Genomic DNA, 21,280 nt, shown 5'->3' with positions numbered 1-21,280 from the left:
GTAAACGTTCTTAAAGAAAAATGGCTCTGTAATAATGTCCTCGGACAATGGGTTAAAGATAATTAATTTGGTACTCTCCTGGTAGAAACGCCCGAATGTCCAGATTATATTTTGCATCTTTCAATCCATGATTCCTTGAAATTATACATTTCCGGATTCAAGGGATTTCATTGACCTTTATTTCTTAACTTTTACACCTTTACGAATGTAAGGGCTGGTTATTAAATTCATATTATTACAGAGCAAAAATAAAGTGAGTGAGTGAGTTGTGTTTTACGCTGCTTTTAGCAATATTCCATCAATATCACGGCGGGGGTAACAGAAATGGTCTTCACATACTGTACCCATTTGGGGAATTGAACCATTTTCTTCGGCGTGACGTTTTAACCACTGGGTTACCCCACCGCCCCGGGAATAAAATAGCTACGTAAGTCATAGTAATGCATTAGACCTCTAGTGTTTCGGAGACCGTTTTCAGCGCAGTGATTTAACGTTTTGAAAAAGTGTGTCATTGTTTTTACGAAATACAATTTTCAAGTTTATATTTTCCCTTGCTACGCAGTATATGTGACGATTTGGTTTGGGGACTTAAACAATGATGAATGTGTCAGTGATTGTAACATTTTTGCAAGAGCTCTAAATGCAAACGGGGCGGTGGGGTAGCCTGATGGTTAAAGCGTTCGCTCGTCACGCCGAAGACCCAGGTTCGATTCCCCACATAGGTACAATGTGTGAAGCTCATTTCTGGTGTCCCTCGCCGTGATATTGCTGGAATATTGCTAAAAGCGGCATAAAAGCAAACTCACTCACTCACTCTAAATGCAAACGCGCGAAGACCGAAGTAAACTACAAGGATATAATTCATTTTTGAAGTTGAAAATCTGTGGTCAAAGTGACACATGCTGATGCACAGCTGCAGTTGGTGTTCGCACCGAACACCTGTCAAGAACTTCATCCTGCAGGCAATGGTTGTACAAGCCCTTATATGTGTGGAATACGTTTTGGATGCTCTGGAAAAATGACACATAGATGGTTGTTTCCGCTTATCATTCCGAGAAGCTGTCAAAAATATACTGCGATAAAATGCGTTCCTGCATGATTACATAACGACTTGGTGTGTCAGAAAGACTTTCTAAAAGTGTACCATCGTGAAATGAAACCTTGATCGTCCCCGTGACGATTGCACAACTGCCCTAAAAATAAAGTTCAGATATTATCAAGTCTGCGTTATAATAATTATGATTTATAGCGAATTAGTTTCTGAGAGTGGTGGCGTCTTCACGTTAAAGAGAGACGGTAAGCCTCTGCAGAAATGTCAGATTTGATATATTGGTGTGACCATGATGATACATATACCTAGTTGAGACAAAAAGGTAGTTTCCTTGTTTACTACTACTTTCATGATCACGTACATAAATATGTGTAGAAATATTATTATTATAGGATATTCATATAGCGCACATATCCACGCAACTAGTGCATGCTCAAGGCGCTGGTATTTTTTCGCTCGATCATTGGATGTCAATCTCAACAGCACGTCGTATTATCAATCTCAACTACCTGGGGAGTATACAACTCTTGCAGCCACTAGGCGCACCGAGTTATCGTGGAAACATTTTCTTTTCGAAATTCAAATTAAATATATATTTGATTGACTGCATGGAAAAAGAAGACTGTAAAATGTGCACCTGCTGTCGTCTCACAAAGTTAGCTTTGGTTACAGACTTGCTTTTGAAACATTTCTTGAAAACCTCTTAGAATCAGACATTTTTACTCACTTAGTGAATTATACAGGATGTTATGCATTGCAGATTTCCTTTTCTTAAACGACATCGCATGATATGTATATACATGTTACAGGGAATGTGTGAAACCAGGGATTTCACGTAATCCCTAAAATTTCAAAAGATTTCATGAAGTTACTGAAATATTGGCTCAGGGATTTCATGAAACCCCTGCCAGCCTTTATTGAAATAGAAAACACCAAATTTATAATGCGAGTACAGAGTATATGCGGCTAAAGCTTCATTTGTTGAGACAAGATAGACTGTTATTACACTGGCTATTACACTTCAGTAGCACTTTAAAACATTTACAACGTATCGATTTACATTTCTGGAAACCCTGACCACCACAATTCGACTCGGAAATCACAGCAGCCCGGAGTGACACTTCATTGTCCATTTTCACATCATTCGACGAGAGTAGACGCTGAGGACAAAAATCAAATTGAGCCGACATATCTCTGATGTCTCCATTGGCTCTCTATACGGATCCCTGGCTCTGTGGATGACGTGACTTTCCATGGACGAGCTTGACAGATGGCCAGACGCTCTTTAATTCTGTACTGACATGAGAGGTGAACTCACTGCCGTTATCCGACTGCAGTATGACAGGTGCTCCTAACATCAGAGATATGTCCATCAGCTGGTGGGCAACTTCTGCAGCTCTTGTGGACTTCAAATCTTCCATGATTTTGTAATATACGTCTCTGGGAATGAAATGCTTCTTACTGATATAGACTATATAAAACCTTCGAGTTAATTGTCCAAGATACCCAGTCGCTGTTCATACTATCAACCACTAGTCGAGCACCTGGCTTGTCGAGACCGGTGTGAAGGTATGTCTGTTTATTTGCCGCGGTATGTAACACACAGTATTACCTGCAACGTATCTTTGAAAATGATGGGACAATTACACGTGAAAGGTTTTTAAAACACTCGATAAAACTGGGCAGGGGAACTGAAGTAAGTTCACTGGAGTATTCACTGAAAAGGAAAATGTTTGGAGAGGAATTATTCTCGAATGATTTCTTTATTCGTTGTTTAACGTCACACACAGCAATCGTGAGTGAGTGAGTTTAGTTTTACGCCGCACTCAGCAATATTCCAGCTATATGGCGGCGCTCTGTAAATAATCGAGTCTGGACTAGACAATCCAGTGATCAACAGCATGAGCATCGATCTACGCAATTGGGAACCGATGACGTGTCAACCAAGTCAGCGAATCTGACCACCCGATCCCTTTAGTCGCTTCTTACAAGCATGGGTTACTGAAGGTTCATTCTAACCCTGACCTTCACGGGTCAGAGCAATAGTCAAGCTATATGACGACTGTCTGTAAAATATACTAGTTTGGACCAGATAAACCAGTGGTTGACATCACGAGCATTGATCAACGCAGATGGTGACCGATTACATGCAACGAAGTCAGACCACCCGATTCCGTTTGTTCGTGGAGATCAATTCTAAGACCAGTCTTCAATGTCGAAGTGAAACCAGACACTGCTATAAGAATTTCGGGTGTGTCTTTGAATTTGAAAACAGTTCCTAACAAATACGCAGGTACAAGACACATTCGTGGCTGAAGCTGACAAAACAAGGGGTTGATATAATGAGCAACAACCCATTGCCGGCGGGGCACATTGACACGCATTCAAAATGATTGCATAACTTTATCTCAGCGTTAAGGCGATCGTAACTTTAACGTAGGCTTACGATAATCATAGAGCTTAATTCGTGTGTGCAACGGGGCTAACCGCCTTAAGATGGCTACCCGTGAAGGTCCGGGTTAGAATTGGCCTTCAGCAACCCATGCTTGTCGTAAGAGGCGACTAACGGGATCGGGTGGTCAGGCTCGCTGACTTGGTTGACACAATTGCGCAGATCGATGCTCATGATGTTGATAACTGGGTTGTTTGGTCCAGACTCGATTATTTACAGAGCGCCGCCATATATTGCTGAGTGCGGCGTAAAACTAAACTCACTCACTCACTTAAGATGGCTTTGTGCAATTGGGCCCTACGTGCCGTTGTACAAAACAACTTAAGTACTAAAACTGTCGTAAGTCTATGTTAAGGTATTGGAGTTACGATCATCTTAACGCTAAGATCTTTTGTACAACAGAACCCATGATCCACCTGCACAAAGCGATCGTAGCGTAAGACGATCGTAATTCTCATACTCAAACATAGACTTAAGATGGTCGTAACGCTAAGATCGCTTTGTGCATGTGGGCCCTTGTCATTAAGCTGTTGCTTACGACAGATAGTGAAGATTCGTTCTAACCCGTATTAACCTCAGGACATTGGAGCATGAATTGGAATCAATGCGGACGCTCGCCTGTTTCCACCACCCATGTTATTTTCACCTGTGGGGTTGTTTCTTGTGTCAGGGGGTGTTACGGCGGTACGACCACAGTGAATGTGTGGGGTGAGGGGGGTGAGGCGCTCGTTACTCCACATCTTTAACTGATTCCCAGCTCGTGATCACGGCATATATATTTACAGCAACACATGTGGCTAACGGATGTCTATTTCTGGCAGGTATAACAGTACACTGGCCACGGATTCATTGCCACTGACATGTATTTATTACGTTGTACATTGCAATGTGCATTTCATGTATGTTGCAGTGTGTGTTGCTGTCGCTACCTTCACTTCACGTTGGTTTGATGTTTTTGTTTCTTGTTGTTTACGTCGCACTCAGCAATATTTCTGCTATACGGCGAACATGAACATTAACCTACGCAATTGGGATATGATGACATGTGTCAACCAAGTCAGCGAGCCTGACCACCCGATCCCGCCATTTACGACAAGCATGGGTTACTGAAGATCAGTTCTAACCCGGATCTTCACGAGTCTCATCCTAAGATATCAATACTAACGTCATATCCAACAATATTTCAGCATCATAACATCCACCTGTGAAACATATAGCAGTGTATCAATCCAATCATAGGTATTATCAGCAGCGCTCCATGCAGGAGGTCTTTGTAGATATGTTTACTGTTTACCCTAAATTCCACTATAATTAAATCTGGAAGAAAGGCATCACTCAGTTGATGAAGGCGTTGAAAACGTCTCTATGTAGCTCACAAATATTGGACTCGGCTGACAATGACAAAGTGAACCCCGGATCAGCTGGGGTCACGTTGGTTTGAAGGGAAATGATTTGATTGAGACAAAATAATTGTTGTCACCCCCTTCCCCACCCCAACCCCACACAGACCTTACACCCTCACCCCCTCTCCAATTAAAAGAATTGAAGGGGGTGACAACCAGTGCGCACGCACACGCACACACTGGTTTTTAATGCCTTAAATGAGATTGTAGTGAATTTAATTTGAATGTAAATTAGGATTGTGTCTCATATAACCTAGAGGCCGGAAGTTGAATTGTATTTCTGTGGTAGAGGGTTTGAATTTCATTGTAGCCTACTCCGTGTACACATGTACAACACATTAATAAAATATTTTCTTGTCTAACTATGAAAACAGCAAAGCCCGAACAAAGACATTAGAGTGCAATAATCTTGAATAACACGTTAAGCTCCATTTTACCGCTCCTCACACCCTGGCTTTTTTTAAGTGAATTATATTGTGGCGTCATTCTATTGTTTCAGCACTCCAGTATTTATATACACTTCAGTGATGTTGTAGTGACGGAGAGTAGTTGATGAAGTGCACGTGTTACACACTGGGGTCAAGGACAACGTGAGTTGCTGAATTAGGGTCCCCTTCTAACCGAGTATTTATGTTTTCGCGATATTTTGTATATTCCTGCATTAGGATGTATGAAATGCATCAAGACACGTTTCACCAAGCCATATGAAACATACTCTACGTTGTGGAATATCCGAGTAACTCTCCATGCTTTAAATATATTTTTTTTCAAGAACGTATTGGTACTTGGACAATTCTTCTACGTGAAGGTCAGAGACATTAATTTGCAACATGTCTTGCCTCCTACTTCCGGAAGGGGCGGTGGGGGTAGCCTAGTGGTTAAAGCGTTCGCTCTTCACGCCGAAGACCTGGGTTCGATTCCACACATGGGTACAATTTGAAAAGCCCATTTCTGGTGTCCCCCGCAGTAGTATTGCTGGAATATTGCCAAAAGTGACGTAATACTAAAACTCACTCACTACTTCCGGAAACACTGGGCAGAATATATCTCGGTGTCTCGGTCACCGTCTTTAGGACAACCTGAAGTAATCCAGATCTCAGACTTTGGGAAACCCACGATCAGAAGTCGGTTCTGACAATCAAAGAGGCATAATCGGGACGAACCGGGATTCGAACACACGCACGCACACACACACACACACACACACACACACACACACACACACACACACACACACACACACACGCACGCGCGCGCGCGCACGCACACACACTCACACTCACACACACACACACACCGTTGTCATGCAGTTGACCACTGGTTTACCTAGCCCAAGCTGTCTCCGTCACATAGCAGAAATGTTGCGTATTGCTACGTGAAGCATCAATCACTCACTAGGGATGCTTTGTTTAATGATTTATTTGTGTGTTGCTTAACGCTGCACTCAGCAATATTCCATCTATATCGCGTCGGTCTGTAAATAACCGAGTATGGACCAGACAATCCAGTGATCAACATCATGAGCAACGATCTACGTATTCGGGATACGATAACTTTGAATCAGGTGAGCCTGACCACCTGATCCCATAGTAGCCTCTTACGACAAGCATGGGTTGCTGAAGATCAGTTCTAACCCGGATCTTCACGGGTACACGAGGGATGCAGTTAACAGTACACATAGTGCGTCATGTCATTAAACGTTTGCCATTGCAGTCTCTGTAATATATCGATGACTCTATAGCTTTTTGTCATCAGTGAAGCTGCAGTATCAGACAGGACAGTGTTAGATTTCAACTTTTTTATTCCTTCAGTATGAGGTGACGGAACTTATACATGCAAGGACCTAGATTTTCGAAGCTCTAGATCTCTTAGCGCTAAGATAGTCGTAAGTTAATGTTAATGTATGGCACTTACGACTGTCTTAGCGTCGTAAGCTTCGTGAGCTTCGGAAATCTAGGCCTTGTACCTTTATCGATGACAACTGAGTAGAAAATGGTATTACAGATAAGGTCATAAATGAGATTAAAAACAAAATTAATATAAATGTAACAAACAAAAAGGGTGACAAAGAGAGGATGTGGATGAAGATGTTCAGTTATGATAAAGATGAAGATTGCCAATGTTATGATAGGGATGAAGAAGTCAGAACAGTACAATGGAAGGAATTTAGCAGATATTTGTTATAGTTTTAGAAAAGGTCGCTGCAATTTACCCGCCTAGTTGATACAATTATAGTGACAATTCATTGAATTTACATCAGCAAGTTTAGAAGGGTGTGTGCCTGAACTACTTTGGTGTCCATTGTTGGTCCAATTAGAGTTGTCTCTGAGAATTTGTCTCTGATTTTTTGGATCAACAGTCATCAGAAAATGTGTTTGACAGGGAAATGCAGAGTTTATTAAAGCTTCAATCAAACAAGGGCTGACATTTTTTCTTTAGTCCTTTTCTAACCCCAGATCGCGTTCTCTCACCACGATCTGGAATGGCTTAGGTCTGAGGGACATTTCAAACAAGGGTTCCAAATCACGCACGCCCTCTGTAGGCACTTTGATCTGACACGTCTGCACGATTCCAGTCAGGAGCAGGAAGAATTCCATCCTTGCCAAGAACTCTGCTACACATCGGCGACGTCCGGCAGAAAACGGAATAAGCCGACTCATCATATTCTTATCAATTTGACCGTCATCATCCAAAAATCTGCTTGGCCGAAAAGCGTCTGGGTCACCCCAAGTGTCCTTGTCATGGGTCAAAGAATGGAAATTGAAGAAGACTAATGTTTCCTCTGGAATATTGTAAGTTCCAATTCGAGTATCTTTGGTTGTGCAGTGGGGCAAAGCAAGTGGGAAAATGCAAGAAAACCGCATTATTTCTGAGCACGTGGCTTCCGTATATGACATTGTGCTCTTGTCAGACAAACATGGCGAGCGGGTATTTCCGGTGACGTCACATATTTCTTGATACAACTTCTCTTGAACATCAGGAAATGAGGCTAACAGTAACAGTGACCAATGGAGAGTATTAGCAATTGTGTCAAAGCCGGCTCCAAAGAGATTGTCAAGTGTTGACAAGATTTGTTCGTCGGACAAACCTAACTCAGCCATCTCCACTTCCGGTATGCTTTGCGCAGCTGCAATGAGTCCGTCAGTAACATCGCGGAGATTGTTCGCGTCAAAAGTGTTTTTATGTTCATCTACTTTCTGTTTTCTGACTCGTTCCATTCTTTCGACTATATTCAGAAATCTATTTACTTTCGAGGGAAAAAATACACGAAGCCATGGCATCATGTCCACTGGATTGCCTGCTTTTGCAAAGTCATTAAAATCTGTTGATGATGTTATTAACGATTTAAACTCCTCGTCATATTCAACATGATCTGTTTTACCGTAGCAGATTTGATATATAACGCTAGCAGCGGCAAACAATAAGATCTCCTTTGGGTCAAAGCAGTTGTCTCCCTTTGATTTGAACATTTCAACAACTGTGCACACTTCTTGTTTAATTATTTCTTCCACTGGATTCTTCCGAGCGTTAGCGAAGCTATATAAAACTCCACTCGCAATCTTTCTGTGTTTAATCCAACCATTATCAAATCGTCCAAAAGCGATATTTTTCCCGCCAGTTATACTCCTTCCGGAAAAGAACCCTGGTCGACCTGAAAAGTCGTCTGCTTGTGTCAGGGCCTGTTTTATCAAATCCACCCCGTTTACTACAATGCATGGCCAGCTACCCATTTGGATTTGATAGACATCGCCATACTGACGTCTCCATTTCGTGAAGGTCAAATGAGGGTTTTTGCCCAAAAAGGTCAAATGTCCCAATATGGGCAAGCCAAAAGGACCGTGCAAGTTACTCCTCTTTGTAAGTAAATAGACCACTACAACAGCAAGTAGTATTGGTATTAAGTAAAATGTAGCCGTGGTTGTAATCTCGTCCATCTCGTCCAACAGTCACTGTGGAATTTCCTACATGTAATTTCAAGAATTCTGGAATAGAAACATATAATAATATTATGGTTAATTATATTCATGACATTCTTAACAAGCGACAATGAGACAACGATGGCGATACGACGCCGACGACGACGATGATGATGATGACAACGACGATGGAGTCACGTCTCAAGCTCAATACTGTTGACATTACTAATATCGTTGCTTCTGATCTGGGTGGTAATTGTTTTTTGCAACCCATGCTTGTCGTGAGATGACTGACTGACTGAGTTTGGTTTTACGCCGCTTTTAGCAATGTTCCAGCAACATCACGGCGGGGGTAACCAGAAAGTCGTAAGATGAAGTCGGGTGGTCAGGCTCGATGATTTGTGTAGAACGTAACATATGTTATATTTGGGATTACACTTTCTTAGTAAAGTACAGATTCTAGTACTTTTGTTGGGTTGAGTCCCATCCGGGATTCGAACCCACACCCTCAGAGTCAGGCACCTAATCGCCAGCACACAAAGTTAGACGCCTGGACCGCTCAGCCACCGCGGCTTCCACAGAGGGGTACAGAAAGTCCGCAGTCTAGAGTGGAAGCCGCGGTGGCTGAGCGGTCTAGGCGTCTGACTTTGTATGCTGGCGGTTAGGTGCCTGACTCTGATCGTGTGGGTTCGAATCTCGGATGGGACTCAACCCAACAAAAGTACTAGAATCTGTACTTTACTAAGAAAGTGTAATCCCAAATATAACATATGTTACATTTGACCACTTTTTAAATGGCATTGTGTGTTTCATTGTGTAGATAGATCTTCATTACATCAATCAATGGATTGACTTTTCCAAACTCAAATATATACAAGCTGCCGCCGTTCAGCTGAAAGTTTTGAGTGCAAACAATGAATAATCAGTATTATTAACATGTTTATCTTTATAGTTATCATTATCGGCATAATCGTCGTCATCATCATCATCATCATCATCATCATCATCATCATCATCATTCACGCTATCAGGGTCAACCAAGTACGCTCTCGCGTGGCTGTAAAATTGCTGAGCGTGGCATTAAAAACAAACATGATTATGGAATGCTAATCAAAAACAGCAGATACTTTTAATGACTTCGCTCGTCAATGAACACAAACCATACGGTCATACTTTAAGACTTATGTGTGACGCCATTACAGAGTCAGTGATCTGACCTACATTAAATTAGAAGCTATTTATTTACTCGGTTTAGTGATATACAGTGATAGAGATATACTTGAAACGCTAACACCATGTCCATTTCAGATTTCAAAAGCTGTACCCACCCAGACCGTGCACAGTACCCACGAGACCAGCCCCGCCCAATCAACCACAACACACACTCGATTCCATCTGACCCAAATATTTCAGATATCGTGGATAAGTTTTCAAGAAATGTCGCTGGAGACATCACGTGTGATATTATTCTTATACATCCATACTTACATGTGGTTTGCAATGATATCACTCGGAATAAAGTCAAATAGTTCGATTGTTGCGTTTCACGCAAACCCTGAACAATGTGTCTATGTGGCAGCTGCGACGCACTTCGGTAACTGCACAAGATATTTCTGGATTTACGTCCGCTTTGTTGAAATTGATATTATCCCTTTCATTAAGAGACTGCATTTAGGGAAATATATCTCTTTCACTCTTTCTTCTTTTAAGATGGGATGACCGTATGTGGGGTGGTTGCGCGGGATGCGTGGTAGATTGATCAAATCTTGAATGTGATGATGTTGAAATTCTGCTGAAATATATCAAAATAAACATAATTGAATTCAAATGCCCTTAAACTACGCCATACGAACGAGATTCATTGTTTGACAATATATTAGGATCTGTATAGAAACATCACTACTACAGACTACCAAAGAGTTATTATCTACCAACATTTGTCAACATTGTCATTTTTCAAATTCAAAGAAATGCCTGCCAAACAAAGAGATTAGAGTTACCTGCCCTTGTAATGTACACCACGGTACGCGATGGTGGACAATGAATATCAAAGTACTCTCTGCCCTTAGTATACGGTTTATATTCAGGGGGACAAGGAAAGTAGATTAGTGACCGTGTGTATGACTGGGTAAATCCGAGCTCATGTAACGTATATATCCATAAGCTTCGGTCTCTGCGCATCATACCACCTCATTTAAAATCCTGGTATCTTACTTTACTAAAAACGTTTAATACCAAAACCAACGCACGCTACTCGAGACTGTATATTGCTCACTTTTAAAGTAAAGAGTATTGCGTAAAGGAAACAATTAACCGGGGACAGTCTCATCATTGTATAAATCGCGTAGTTTAACATATTTTGTATAAAGAGTTTTAATATAACAATACCATGCTCTTAGACTGGCTGGTGAGGTGAGGTGAGGTGAAATTGGGTTTAACGTCGTACTTGAGAATATTTCGCTCATATGACGACGTGCATGCGTGTGTATGTGTATGTGCGGCTGCTTGTACTAGCCCAGACTTAAGCTGGTTTTATAGTGCTAGCCCACTGAGATCACATGCCGCAGTGAAGCATGAATACCCCACTCAGACACATTATACTGACTCCGAGCCAACCAGTCCTTGTTGTACCCATTAATGTCGAGCGCCAGGCAGGGACCAACAAGTACCATATTTTAACGTCTTTTGGTATGATGCGGTCGGGGATCGAACCCACGACCTTCAGCTCTCCGGGCGGACGCTCTAACCACTACACCACGGAGGCGGTAGACTGGCTGGTACGTACATTAGATAAGTGTATTTATGTTTTCGTTTCATTGCAATTTCCTTTTTCATTATTTCATATAGATATTTTAGAACGGGTTCACAAGTACGGGTGGGACAAATGTTATGCTATCTTAATAGTATTACAATATTTATGATACATTAAACGGACAGGTATGTTTTAAAACATTATCGTAACATGTTTAATTACCTTCACATTTTTGTAATAACTGATTATGTTGGCGACGGATACATGTAATAGTGCCAAGGGTATACCGTTTTCTTCTTTCCGTATCAAATGGAAAAACTAGGAGGAAATGGTACATAGGAAACTGTTTAGAACTGTTAAAGCTTGTCTGTGAAAATATAACCACAGGCAAACTAAAAATGACTTCTTTGAGTGGCATTTTAGAAGTCAGATAGAACAAGTATGTATGGAAAACAACTTCTTTAATACTAGAGCACGGCGTTTCGATTCAGGTTCTTGTATCGTTTTCGCTCGCATATAGGAAGACTGGTCATTTTCACTTTGTTGCGCAATCATATTTGCGCTACAGTTTGCCTGTGATTTAAGATAACTGTGTTATCAATTGTTTGGGGGAAATATACGTTTAGAGCTGTACAAAACACAGATGAAATGTGCACGGATATTTGGAAAACGGCAAAACTGCGGGAAAATTGCGGGTCCCTAAGAATAAAACAAATTTTGATAATGATTGAATTGTTATCTTTGTATTTGATTACTTTGAGAAAGGCAAGCAACTGCGATTTAGCTTAAGCTTCCAACGTATCTTTACAAGTATGTTAACTGGAGATTTGGTATAAAACGTTTCTCCCAGTACATGAATAAATTCAAATATTGTCTAAATTTATACGTGTCGAGAACACCGCTATAAATACATTGTGGGTGTATTGTCGTTAAGATTAAAGCTTCTAACCCATGTTTATGAAATATGGCTTCAGTGGTTCAACTTTGAATGCCGTCATATGTATACACGTGTATTGACTTTGACATGATGAAATAGATTCCAGCAAATAGGCGTGCACACTGAGACACTCGAGCGTGGGAAAGCAAAAAGTGAATAAAGTTTTGTAAAATATCAAAAACATTTCACCAAGAGACACTTCGTGTGAGTTACAAGTATGTTAATCGACCGTTCATAATTAAGTGAGTGAGTGAGTTATTATTTAACGTCATATCGGCAATATTTCAGCCATATCGTGACGAGAACATATGTGAGTGAGTGAGTTAAGATTTAAAGTCACATCGGCAATATTTCAGCCATATCGTGACTCGTTCATAATTTATGGCTAGGGGGGTGATGATGATTTTTATGGAGAAGCATGTATAATGTGAATGACACCCCTGAAATTTATGTACAAAGTAAGTGAACCCCCACCTGCATGTCATGTACAAAGTCAATGACCCCCTACCATATTTTAAATACATAATTTTAAAATATGTTTATGTACAAAATTGCTGGGGACCCACCCCCCCACCCCACCCCACCCCTAGGAACGTGTACAAATTGATGACACCCCCTACCTCCCCAGAACAAAATGGGTGACCCAACCTTAAAATCATCATCACCCCCCTAGCTATAAATTATGAACGGTCCCTAACCGGAATTGTATTATCCAAATTTTATCTCAGTACATGATTAAATTCAAATATTGTCTAAATTTAGTCGTATCGCGAATTACACTGTTCTAAACTGAAAAAGGGCAATACACCATGGATCCTACTCTGCCTTAATTAAGCATGACTAAACTGTGTATCGCTAGGTTCCAATGGAAGTATATGTGTTGGATAGTGACTGGATGGAAGACAGTAAAACTTAGCAGAATGGGTGTTTTTGTGTTTCACACTTAACAAACAATCAACCAGTAGTTATTATCTGCACCAGGTTTGAGTGAGTGAGTGAGTATGGTTGAATGCCGCTTTTAGCAATATTCCAGCAATATCGCGGCGGGGAACACCAGAAATGGGCTTCACACATTGTAGCCAGGTGGGGAATCGAACCTGGGTGGAAGGCTTTAACCACTAGACTAACCCACCGTCTCCACCAGGTTTGAATATCTGACAACCCCCACCCCACCCCCACCCCCACCCCAAAATAAAAATAAAATAATTAAAAATTAAAAACAATTATAATAAATAAATAAATAAGTAAATAAATAACTAAAAAAAATAATTAAAAAAATAATAATAATTTGTCAGGACATCACGGCGAGCATATACAAATTAATCTAAACTTAAAACTGGATTTTTAGTTTCACTGTTTCACATGACTATGACAGTATGCGATCATGGTTGACCATGAAATACATGACTTTATTTATTGTTCACAAATGTCAAATTATCTACCTAATTTCTATTGACAATAAAATAACAAAATCTTCTCAAATTTCTGTTAATCCTTATCGGTCGTTATGTTGCACTACTTTTTGTTCTTTTTTTGCGGCGGGATATCGGTTACACAGCTCAGATCGACACCTGCGATATCACTGCGCCTCGGGGAATAAGCCGACTACTGCATTAGTCTACTATTACAATAGACAGAAGACAAGTTCCCTGCGATCTTCTCAAGGCGATTATCAACCATAAATCTACAAACGCCAATTGAAAATGATGAATAGTATGTTAATATCAGCACGTACGTATTTATACTTATTTAATCGTGAAGTGAAAGTATTGCTATCTTCGAGAATACACCGTGGACAAAATACTGTTAACATTAAAGTTTTTAACGTCATGCTTATGAAATACAGTTTCAGTAATTCAACTTTGAACGCCGTCATATGTAAACACGTGTATTGACATTGACACGATGAAATAGATTCCCTCAAATGGGCGTGCACACTGAAACACTCGAGCGTGGGAAAGCAAGAATTGAATGAAGGTTCTGTAAAATATCCATTTTTCCTTTCAACATGAGACACCACCTGTGATCGTGTGCGTGTTTTCAACAGCAAAGGTACAATTTAACCATTACTCAGATAGCACTTTTCGCGTTTCTATAGTCAAAAATAATTCCTCGAACAGCTAAACGCCTTAGTTCGAACTAAAATTTATGAATTTTCCAAAGATTATCAGAGAACAACACTGTAAAGTGTACGAAACACCGTGCGTCATTGCGTTGCTGTCCTCATGCCCATGGCACAATAAATATATCTGTAATTATGATTATAGTCTGTTTGCAGTGTAATTATGATTATAGTTCTCCTGTTTGCAGTGAAAACGTACCGATGAATTTCACTTTGCACAAAAAAGTAAATCGATTAAAGTGAAATTAAGATTTCGAATCCTCGTAATTTCACCTTGCCAATTGAACATATAAATCTCAGCATTTTATTCAACTTAGGATAAAAGTTGTTTGACAAACGATCATAGTTTCAAATCGCTATTATAGGTTTGTATTACAAGGGGGTATGTACATTAAATGAAACACCGAGAACAAGTAAGCTTGGTCTAAGTTAACACTCATCACGTACCGCACGTGCATTTGTTTCACTGCTCCATCTACTGCGCTTACCCCCTTTAATACAAACCAATAATAGCGATTTGAATCTATGATCTTTTTTAAAATAACTTTTTTTAAGTTGAATAAAATGCTGAGATTTAAATGTTCAATTGGCAAGGTAAAAGTATGAGGATTCGCAATCTTAATTTCACATAATTTCATTTACTTTTTTGTTTACAGTGAAATTCATCAGTACGTTTTCACTGCAAACAGACTAATTATGACGCATTATTCTCCTATATTACAAGACTCTTATGAATCTACCAGTGCGGTAGGGTAGTCCTGTGGTTAAAGCGTCACAACTGCGAAGCCTCAGGTTCGATTCCCACATGGGCACAATTAAAGCCTATTTCTCATCCACGCCATGATATAGCTGAGACGTTGCTAAAAGCGGCGTAAAACCATACTCCCTCTCTTTATTCCCACCGAAGTAGTGCATTATCAGTATAATTATGACACACACAACAATTTGTTTAAACGGAGGATGTACTGAGGGTGTCAAGACAACGCACAGAACACAATGTGCCACATTTGCTGGTCTCCAAAATTTGTAAATAATCAATCTCGTATGATTGCAATTTAAGTAATGATCCATCTACATTTACAGCCAATACCAGCCACAACAATGACAAAAGTTCAACGCCAAGAACATCCATTTTATAATAAGAACGACAAATATTCTCTTGATAATTATTTATAACATTGTCTGAATTATGTGAATAAAGGCGTAGAAATCAATGAATTTTATGTAAAGAATGCTTTCTTTATTATCTGATGTCTTCACTATTGAGAAAGTGCATTGCACAAATAACTCACTAAATGAATAATTAAGCGAATGAAAAAGGAACAAATATGCACAGTCTAGGCTGACATAGCACTGCTATTTTCCGTGACTATATACATGCAGACACTTGGTTGAACGCGGGTTAGGTGGTTATCTTGCTACAAGTATCTACACTTGTCTCTCGGCGATACGACATGTCACAGTCGATGTATCAATCATTTAAAGGTGGGATAACGCTTATTTTGGCAATGGTAGGGTATCGTCGAATTTTCCCGGACTTTGGATATCTCTTCGAACATTCGCCGTTTCTGAAATGATTAAAATCAACGTCGGATGCCAAACATGAAGAAGTACAGGAAGGTATATAGTGTACAAGCATGCCACCACCAATATCTATTTTTGTCGGTGGGTGTGTCATTTTTACCACTTATTCATTTTGGTTTCAGCAAATTTGTAGATTTGTAACGGCTACAATTTGCATGATAGACTTAAAAAATATAATTAACTGAAGGACCAAATATAGATAGCAACTGTGAGGTTTGAACTCGGTTTGCAGGATCACTGGTCTAAAATGTCAAAACACGACACAAACATTAGAGTGACCTCCCTTGGTACAACGTTGACAGGACACGAAAAAAAAGAGGATTTATTCACAAGCATTGTAGTTTGCGAAGGAACCTTTTGAATTACCTACCTAATCAACTGTATGGACATGACAGCAATGCATCCAGCTGACGTGAGCGCAATAAAGCTTTGTGCACCGTTCCCCTGATGTAAACCAAAGATGTAAACAACTGACTAAACCAGCGAGGTTGAGCAGTGTAATTGTAAACCTATGTACAGCATGTTGCCAGGTCCTTCGCCTCTCGCCGTTTGTCTGATAACAGTGATTGTAATAGACACGTGTAGATAACAGGGCTTCGGTTCACTAGGCAACAGACCCGGGTGTCAGTTGAGTTGGACTAGCATGTAACTGTCGAAATGATCTCATGACAAACGGCAATCATCTACTAGCCAGACCTAATCAGACAAGTGGCCAAACGTGCGCGTAACACCACGGCTTACCCCGGACAAACTAGTACTGTTGCCAACGTTACCAGGTATATTCAACTGAGACAAGTCCTAACAGGTAAGTTTACTTGTGCAATGATATAAATTACAGTGGTATTTATCGAAAATATTTTCTAAAAATTATTAAATCCTATTAGCCAATGTAATTCATTATGGTCTATTGGCCCGAGGCTACTAAATATTGCTGAGGCAACTTACAATCAACTGATAGCAGTGTTAGAAATTAGTAATGCCCTGCTAGCCATGGCCAGTTAAGGTTATAAGAAACCTCAGGGTTATCCAACATTTTGGAGCCCGGTATTATTAGGGCTCTATATTATCCGGAGATAGCATTCGGACGTTGGCCCAAAGTTGGCAATGTTGGCTATCTGGGTCACTCTTCAAGCCAGCAGACTTTCTTGATTAATGTCTAGCACTTCGATGGCTGTTTTCAATGGCTCATAACATTACATGTCTCGCTCAGTTTTGAATATGTGAGTCAGCAAGAGACCAACAGAACAAGATCCCTGTTTAGGTTTCTTATGAGCTTATATGTTATCCAAGTATTAGGACATTTGCGTATAATTCCTGGCTACAGATTTGCTGTGTAGGACATGGGTTTTATAGTTAATTTAGTTCACATGGTTGATACAGTTCATTTAGTTTTTATAGTTCACATGGCTCATATAGTCTTTTATTCATTCATAGGGTTTATATTGTTTATATACTTCACACTGTTAAGTTTATATGGTTCATATAGTTCATTTAGTTTGTATAGTTCATGTAGTTTATACGTCTGACCCAGTTCACATACCTCAAGTCACCAGGTTTATATAGATCATATAGTTTATATGTCTGACCCAGTTCACATACCTCAAGTCACCAGGTTTATATTTATATAGATCATATAGTTTATATGTCTGACCCAGTTCACATACCTCAAGTCACCAGGTTTACATAGATCATATAGTTTATATGTCTGACCCAGTTCACATACCTCAAGTCACCAGGTTTATATAGATCATATAGTTTATATGTCTGACCCAGTTCACATACCTCAAGTCACCAGGTTTATATAGATCATATAGTTTATATATGTCATATAGATATGTCCCAGTTCACATACCTCAAGTCACCAGGTTTATATAGATCATATAGTTTATATGTCTGACCCAGTTCACATACCTCAAGTCACCAGGTTTATATAGATCATATAGTTTATATGTCTGACCCAGTTCACATACCTCAAGTCACCAGGTTTATATAGATCATATAGTTTATATGTCTGACCCAGTTCACATACCTCAAGTCACCAAGTTTTATATAGAGATCATATATAGTTTATATGTCTGACCCAGTTCACATACCTCAAGTCACCAGGTTTATATAGATCATATAGTTTATATGTCTGACCCAGTTCACATACCTCAAGTCCCAGGTTTATATAGATCATATAGTTTATATGTCTGACCCAGTTCACATACCTCAAGTCACCAGGTTTATATAGATCATATAGTTTATATGTCTGACCCAGTTCACATACCTCAAGTCACCAGGTTTATATAGATCATATAGTTTATATGTCTGACCCAGTTCACATACCTCAAGTCACCAGGTTTATATAGATCATATAGTTTATATGTCTGACCCAGTTCACAATATTACCTCAAGTCACCAAGTTTATAGAGATCATATAGTTTATATGTCTGACCCAGTTCACATACCTCAAGTCACCAGGTTTATATAGATCATATAGTTTATATGTCTGACCCAGTTCACATACCTCAAGTCACCAGGTTTACATAGATCATATAGTTTATGTGTCTGACCCAGTTCACATACCTCAAGTCACCAGGTTTATATAGATCATATAGTTTATATGTTTCATATACTTGATATGGTTCACTTGGTTCAATTTTTTCCTTTTTTTTAGGTGCGTATAGTTCACATGGCACATGAAGGATAGAAATACTTTTATTCTAAGTGTGTCTTAGGGCACCAGGCAAATATTTTAAATGCGCCTTTCAGAAATCAAGTGTGCCCACATGTTTTTAGAATACACAATTTCCTCTTCAGTAACCAAACTATCAGTACTCCTATGACTCTAAAACAACCAGATTTCTTTACATCATCCATCATAATTCCAGTGATTTCCTGGGCAATAAAGTCAAGAAATGTTTTTGCTTGTTTGTCATTTGCGTAAGTGTTTTGTTTTTGGGATTAAATGACTAAAGGTGAGTTATGTCTCTAAAATTAGGCGTGCCATAAGGGCACCGAGAACATTTTTTATCCGTGCCATTTCAATATTTACCGGTACCGTGCACGTTAATATATGGGGTATTTCGAACCCTGCACATATAGTTTATTATTCATGTAGCTCACATTCCTCAAATGGTTCTTTGAGTTCTCGGGCGTTCGCTCGTCATGCCGAAGACCCGGGTTCGATTCCCCACATGGGTACAATATGTGAAGCCCATTTCTGGTGTTCCCCGCCGTGATATTGCTCGAATATTGCTAAAAGCGGCGTAAAACTAAACTCACTCACTCACTCACTCATTGAGTTCTCATCTCACATTGTTTATATGATCATCAACAGTTAGCTGACAGTTTGGTTACTAAGTCTTAACCTTGATCCAACATAACCAGTGTTAGGGTTTGCCTCTCGTCAGGGATGTAAACAAAGTGAGTGAGTGAGTTTAGTTTTACGCTCCTTTTAGTAATATTCCACCAAAATCACGGTGGGGTACACCAGAAATGGGATGCACACATTGTACCCATGTGGGGAATCGAACCTGACAAGAGAACGCTTTAAGCACAAAGCTACCGCACCCTCCCTGTAAAACAAGGACTGGTCAGCCTGATGGTTAAAGCGTGTATTTAATATGACTTTTCGTACAACATGATGTGTGAAGCCTATTTTGGTAAACTTCCCATGATATTGCTTGAATATTGCTGCATGCATGACCACACACATAATCACTCACTCACTTAATAAATATCAAACTACATTTTTATTCCCTCAAGAAATGGGTTGCAAATTTAGCTTAAAATGCTGAAGATGAAAGTTTGAGATCTTTAATTGTTTTTAATTGCTTTGATTTTTGTCAAAAGCCAAAGAAATATTTTTGTATATTATTTGCTGAAAGGGAAATTTTGAGATTCTAAATTGTTTTCATTATACAACTCATTCCGATTGTATTGTACATATTGTTGAGTGTTTATATAACTGTTCGTGGATCACCAGTTTACCCATAATATCATGCAGGTATATGATTTATAGTAAACACTATCAAAGCTGTTTATCAATAAGGGGGCAGTGGGGTAGCCTAGTGGTTAAAGCGTTCGCCCACCACGCCAAAGACCCGGGTTCGAATCCCCACATGGGTGCAATGTGTGAAGCCTATTTCTGGTGTCCCCCGCCGTGATAGTGCTGGGATATTGCTAAAAGTGGTGTAAAACTCAACTCATTCACTCACGCATCAATAAGTGAACTGTGTTTTTTTAATGTGAAATCTGTATGTGTGGCTGCTTGTACTTGCCTGAACTATTGACTGGTATTTTTTATTAATAGATACTATGCTACAGACTGAGCTTATTATGTGTTCATGTGCCTGAAAAACAGCATACATTTTGTAACTCTAGTATAAATATGCTTTCAGAAAATACTAAAATTATGTATCTGAAAAATGCGCTCATAGTTGAAAATTGTAAAAAAAATGCTAATTTTGCTCAGTTTACTGATACTTTTCTCCAAATTTGACCATTTAGGATTTTATATTTACATTTATCGTTATCATTCATATTTAATTGTATACTAAACCTAAAGTGAAGGTCAGATTGTGTTCAACTCGACTGATTTGTCAATACAGTAAATGAACTGATAGATCTTTCCCAACGTGTATTGATCTCCTGATACCAGATATACATCAGTTGGATAGATAGATACAAAGCTGTTACCTTGGGTATCGATAACACTCCCTCTAACTTGGTCACTAACTGCACGCTAACCATGCTAACAGCTGGTTTATCTGCTGGAATGTCACCAGACTGCTGTTAGCCTCTGTTTACCAAAAAACATTCTGAAAATCTTTTTTTTGCATCCTATCACTGGTGAGTAATGTTGGGTGAGGTGAGGTAAAATTGGGTTTAACGTCATGCTTGAGAATATTTCGCTCATATGACGACGTGCATGCGTGTGTGTGTATATGCGGCTGCTTGTACTAGCCAAGACTTAAGCTGGTTTTATAGTGCTAGCCCACTGAGATACCATGCTGCAATGAAGCACGAATACCTCACTCAGACACATTATACTGACTCCGAGCCGACTAGTCCTTGT

The 21,280-nt window shown here is 39.6% G+C and overlaps 1 protein-coding gene across 1 annotated transcript; it reads right to left on the bottom strand.

Annotated features, from left to right (window-relative positions):
* Window positions 1-6,692: 6,692 nt before the first annotated feature.
* On the bottom strand, window positions 6,693-10,453 carry LOC124266455 (cytochrome P450 1A1-like). Its single transcript, XM_046701249.1, has 2 exons — window positions 10,312-10,453; window positions 6,693-8,889 (listed from the first exon to the last, which is right to left on the bottom strand). The coding sequence occupies exon 2, from the start codon at window positions 8,839-8,841 to the stop codon at window positions 7,342-7,344; it is 1,500 nt and encodes a 499-aa protein (XP_046557205.1). The 5' UTR covers window positions 8,842-8,889; window positions 10,312-10,453; the 3' UTR covers window positions 6,693-7,341.
* Between the last annotated feature and the right edge of the window lie 10,827 nt (window positions 10,454-21,280).

Source organism: Haliotis rubra, unplaced genomic scaffold (assembly GCF_003918875.1).
Source record: "Haliotis rubra isolate DU_JTF1 unplaced genomic scaffold, ASM391887v1 Scf1259, whole genome shotgun sequence".
NCBI lineage: Eukaryota > Metazoa > Mollusca > Gastropoda > Lepetellida > Haliotidae > Haliotis > Haliotis rubra.
This window is presented reverse-complemented; position numbering and strand designations above follow the sequence as displayed.

What these genes read in the sequence shown, in the direction of transcription:
- LOC124266455 (XM_046701249.1), bottom strand. Translation starts at nt 8,841, where the DNA reads ATGGACGAGATTACAACCACGGCTACATTTTACTTAATACCAATACTA.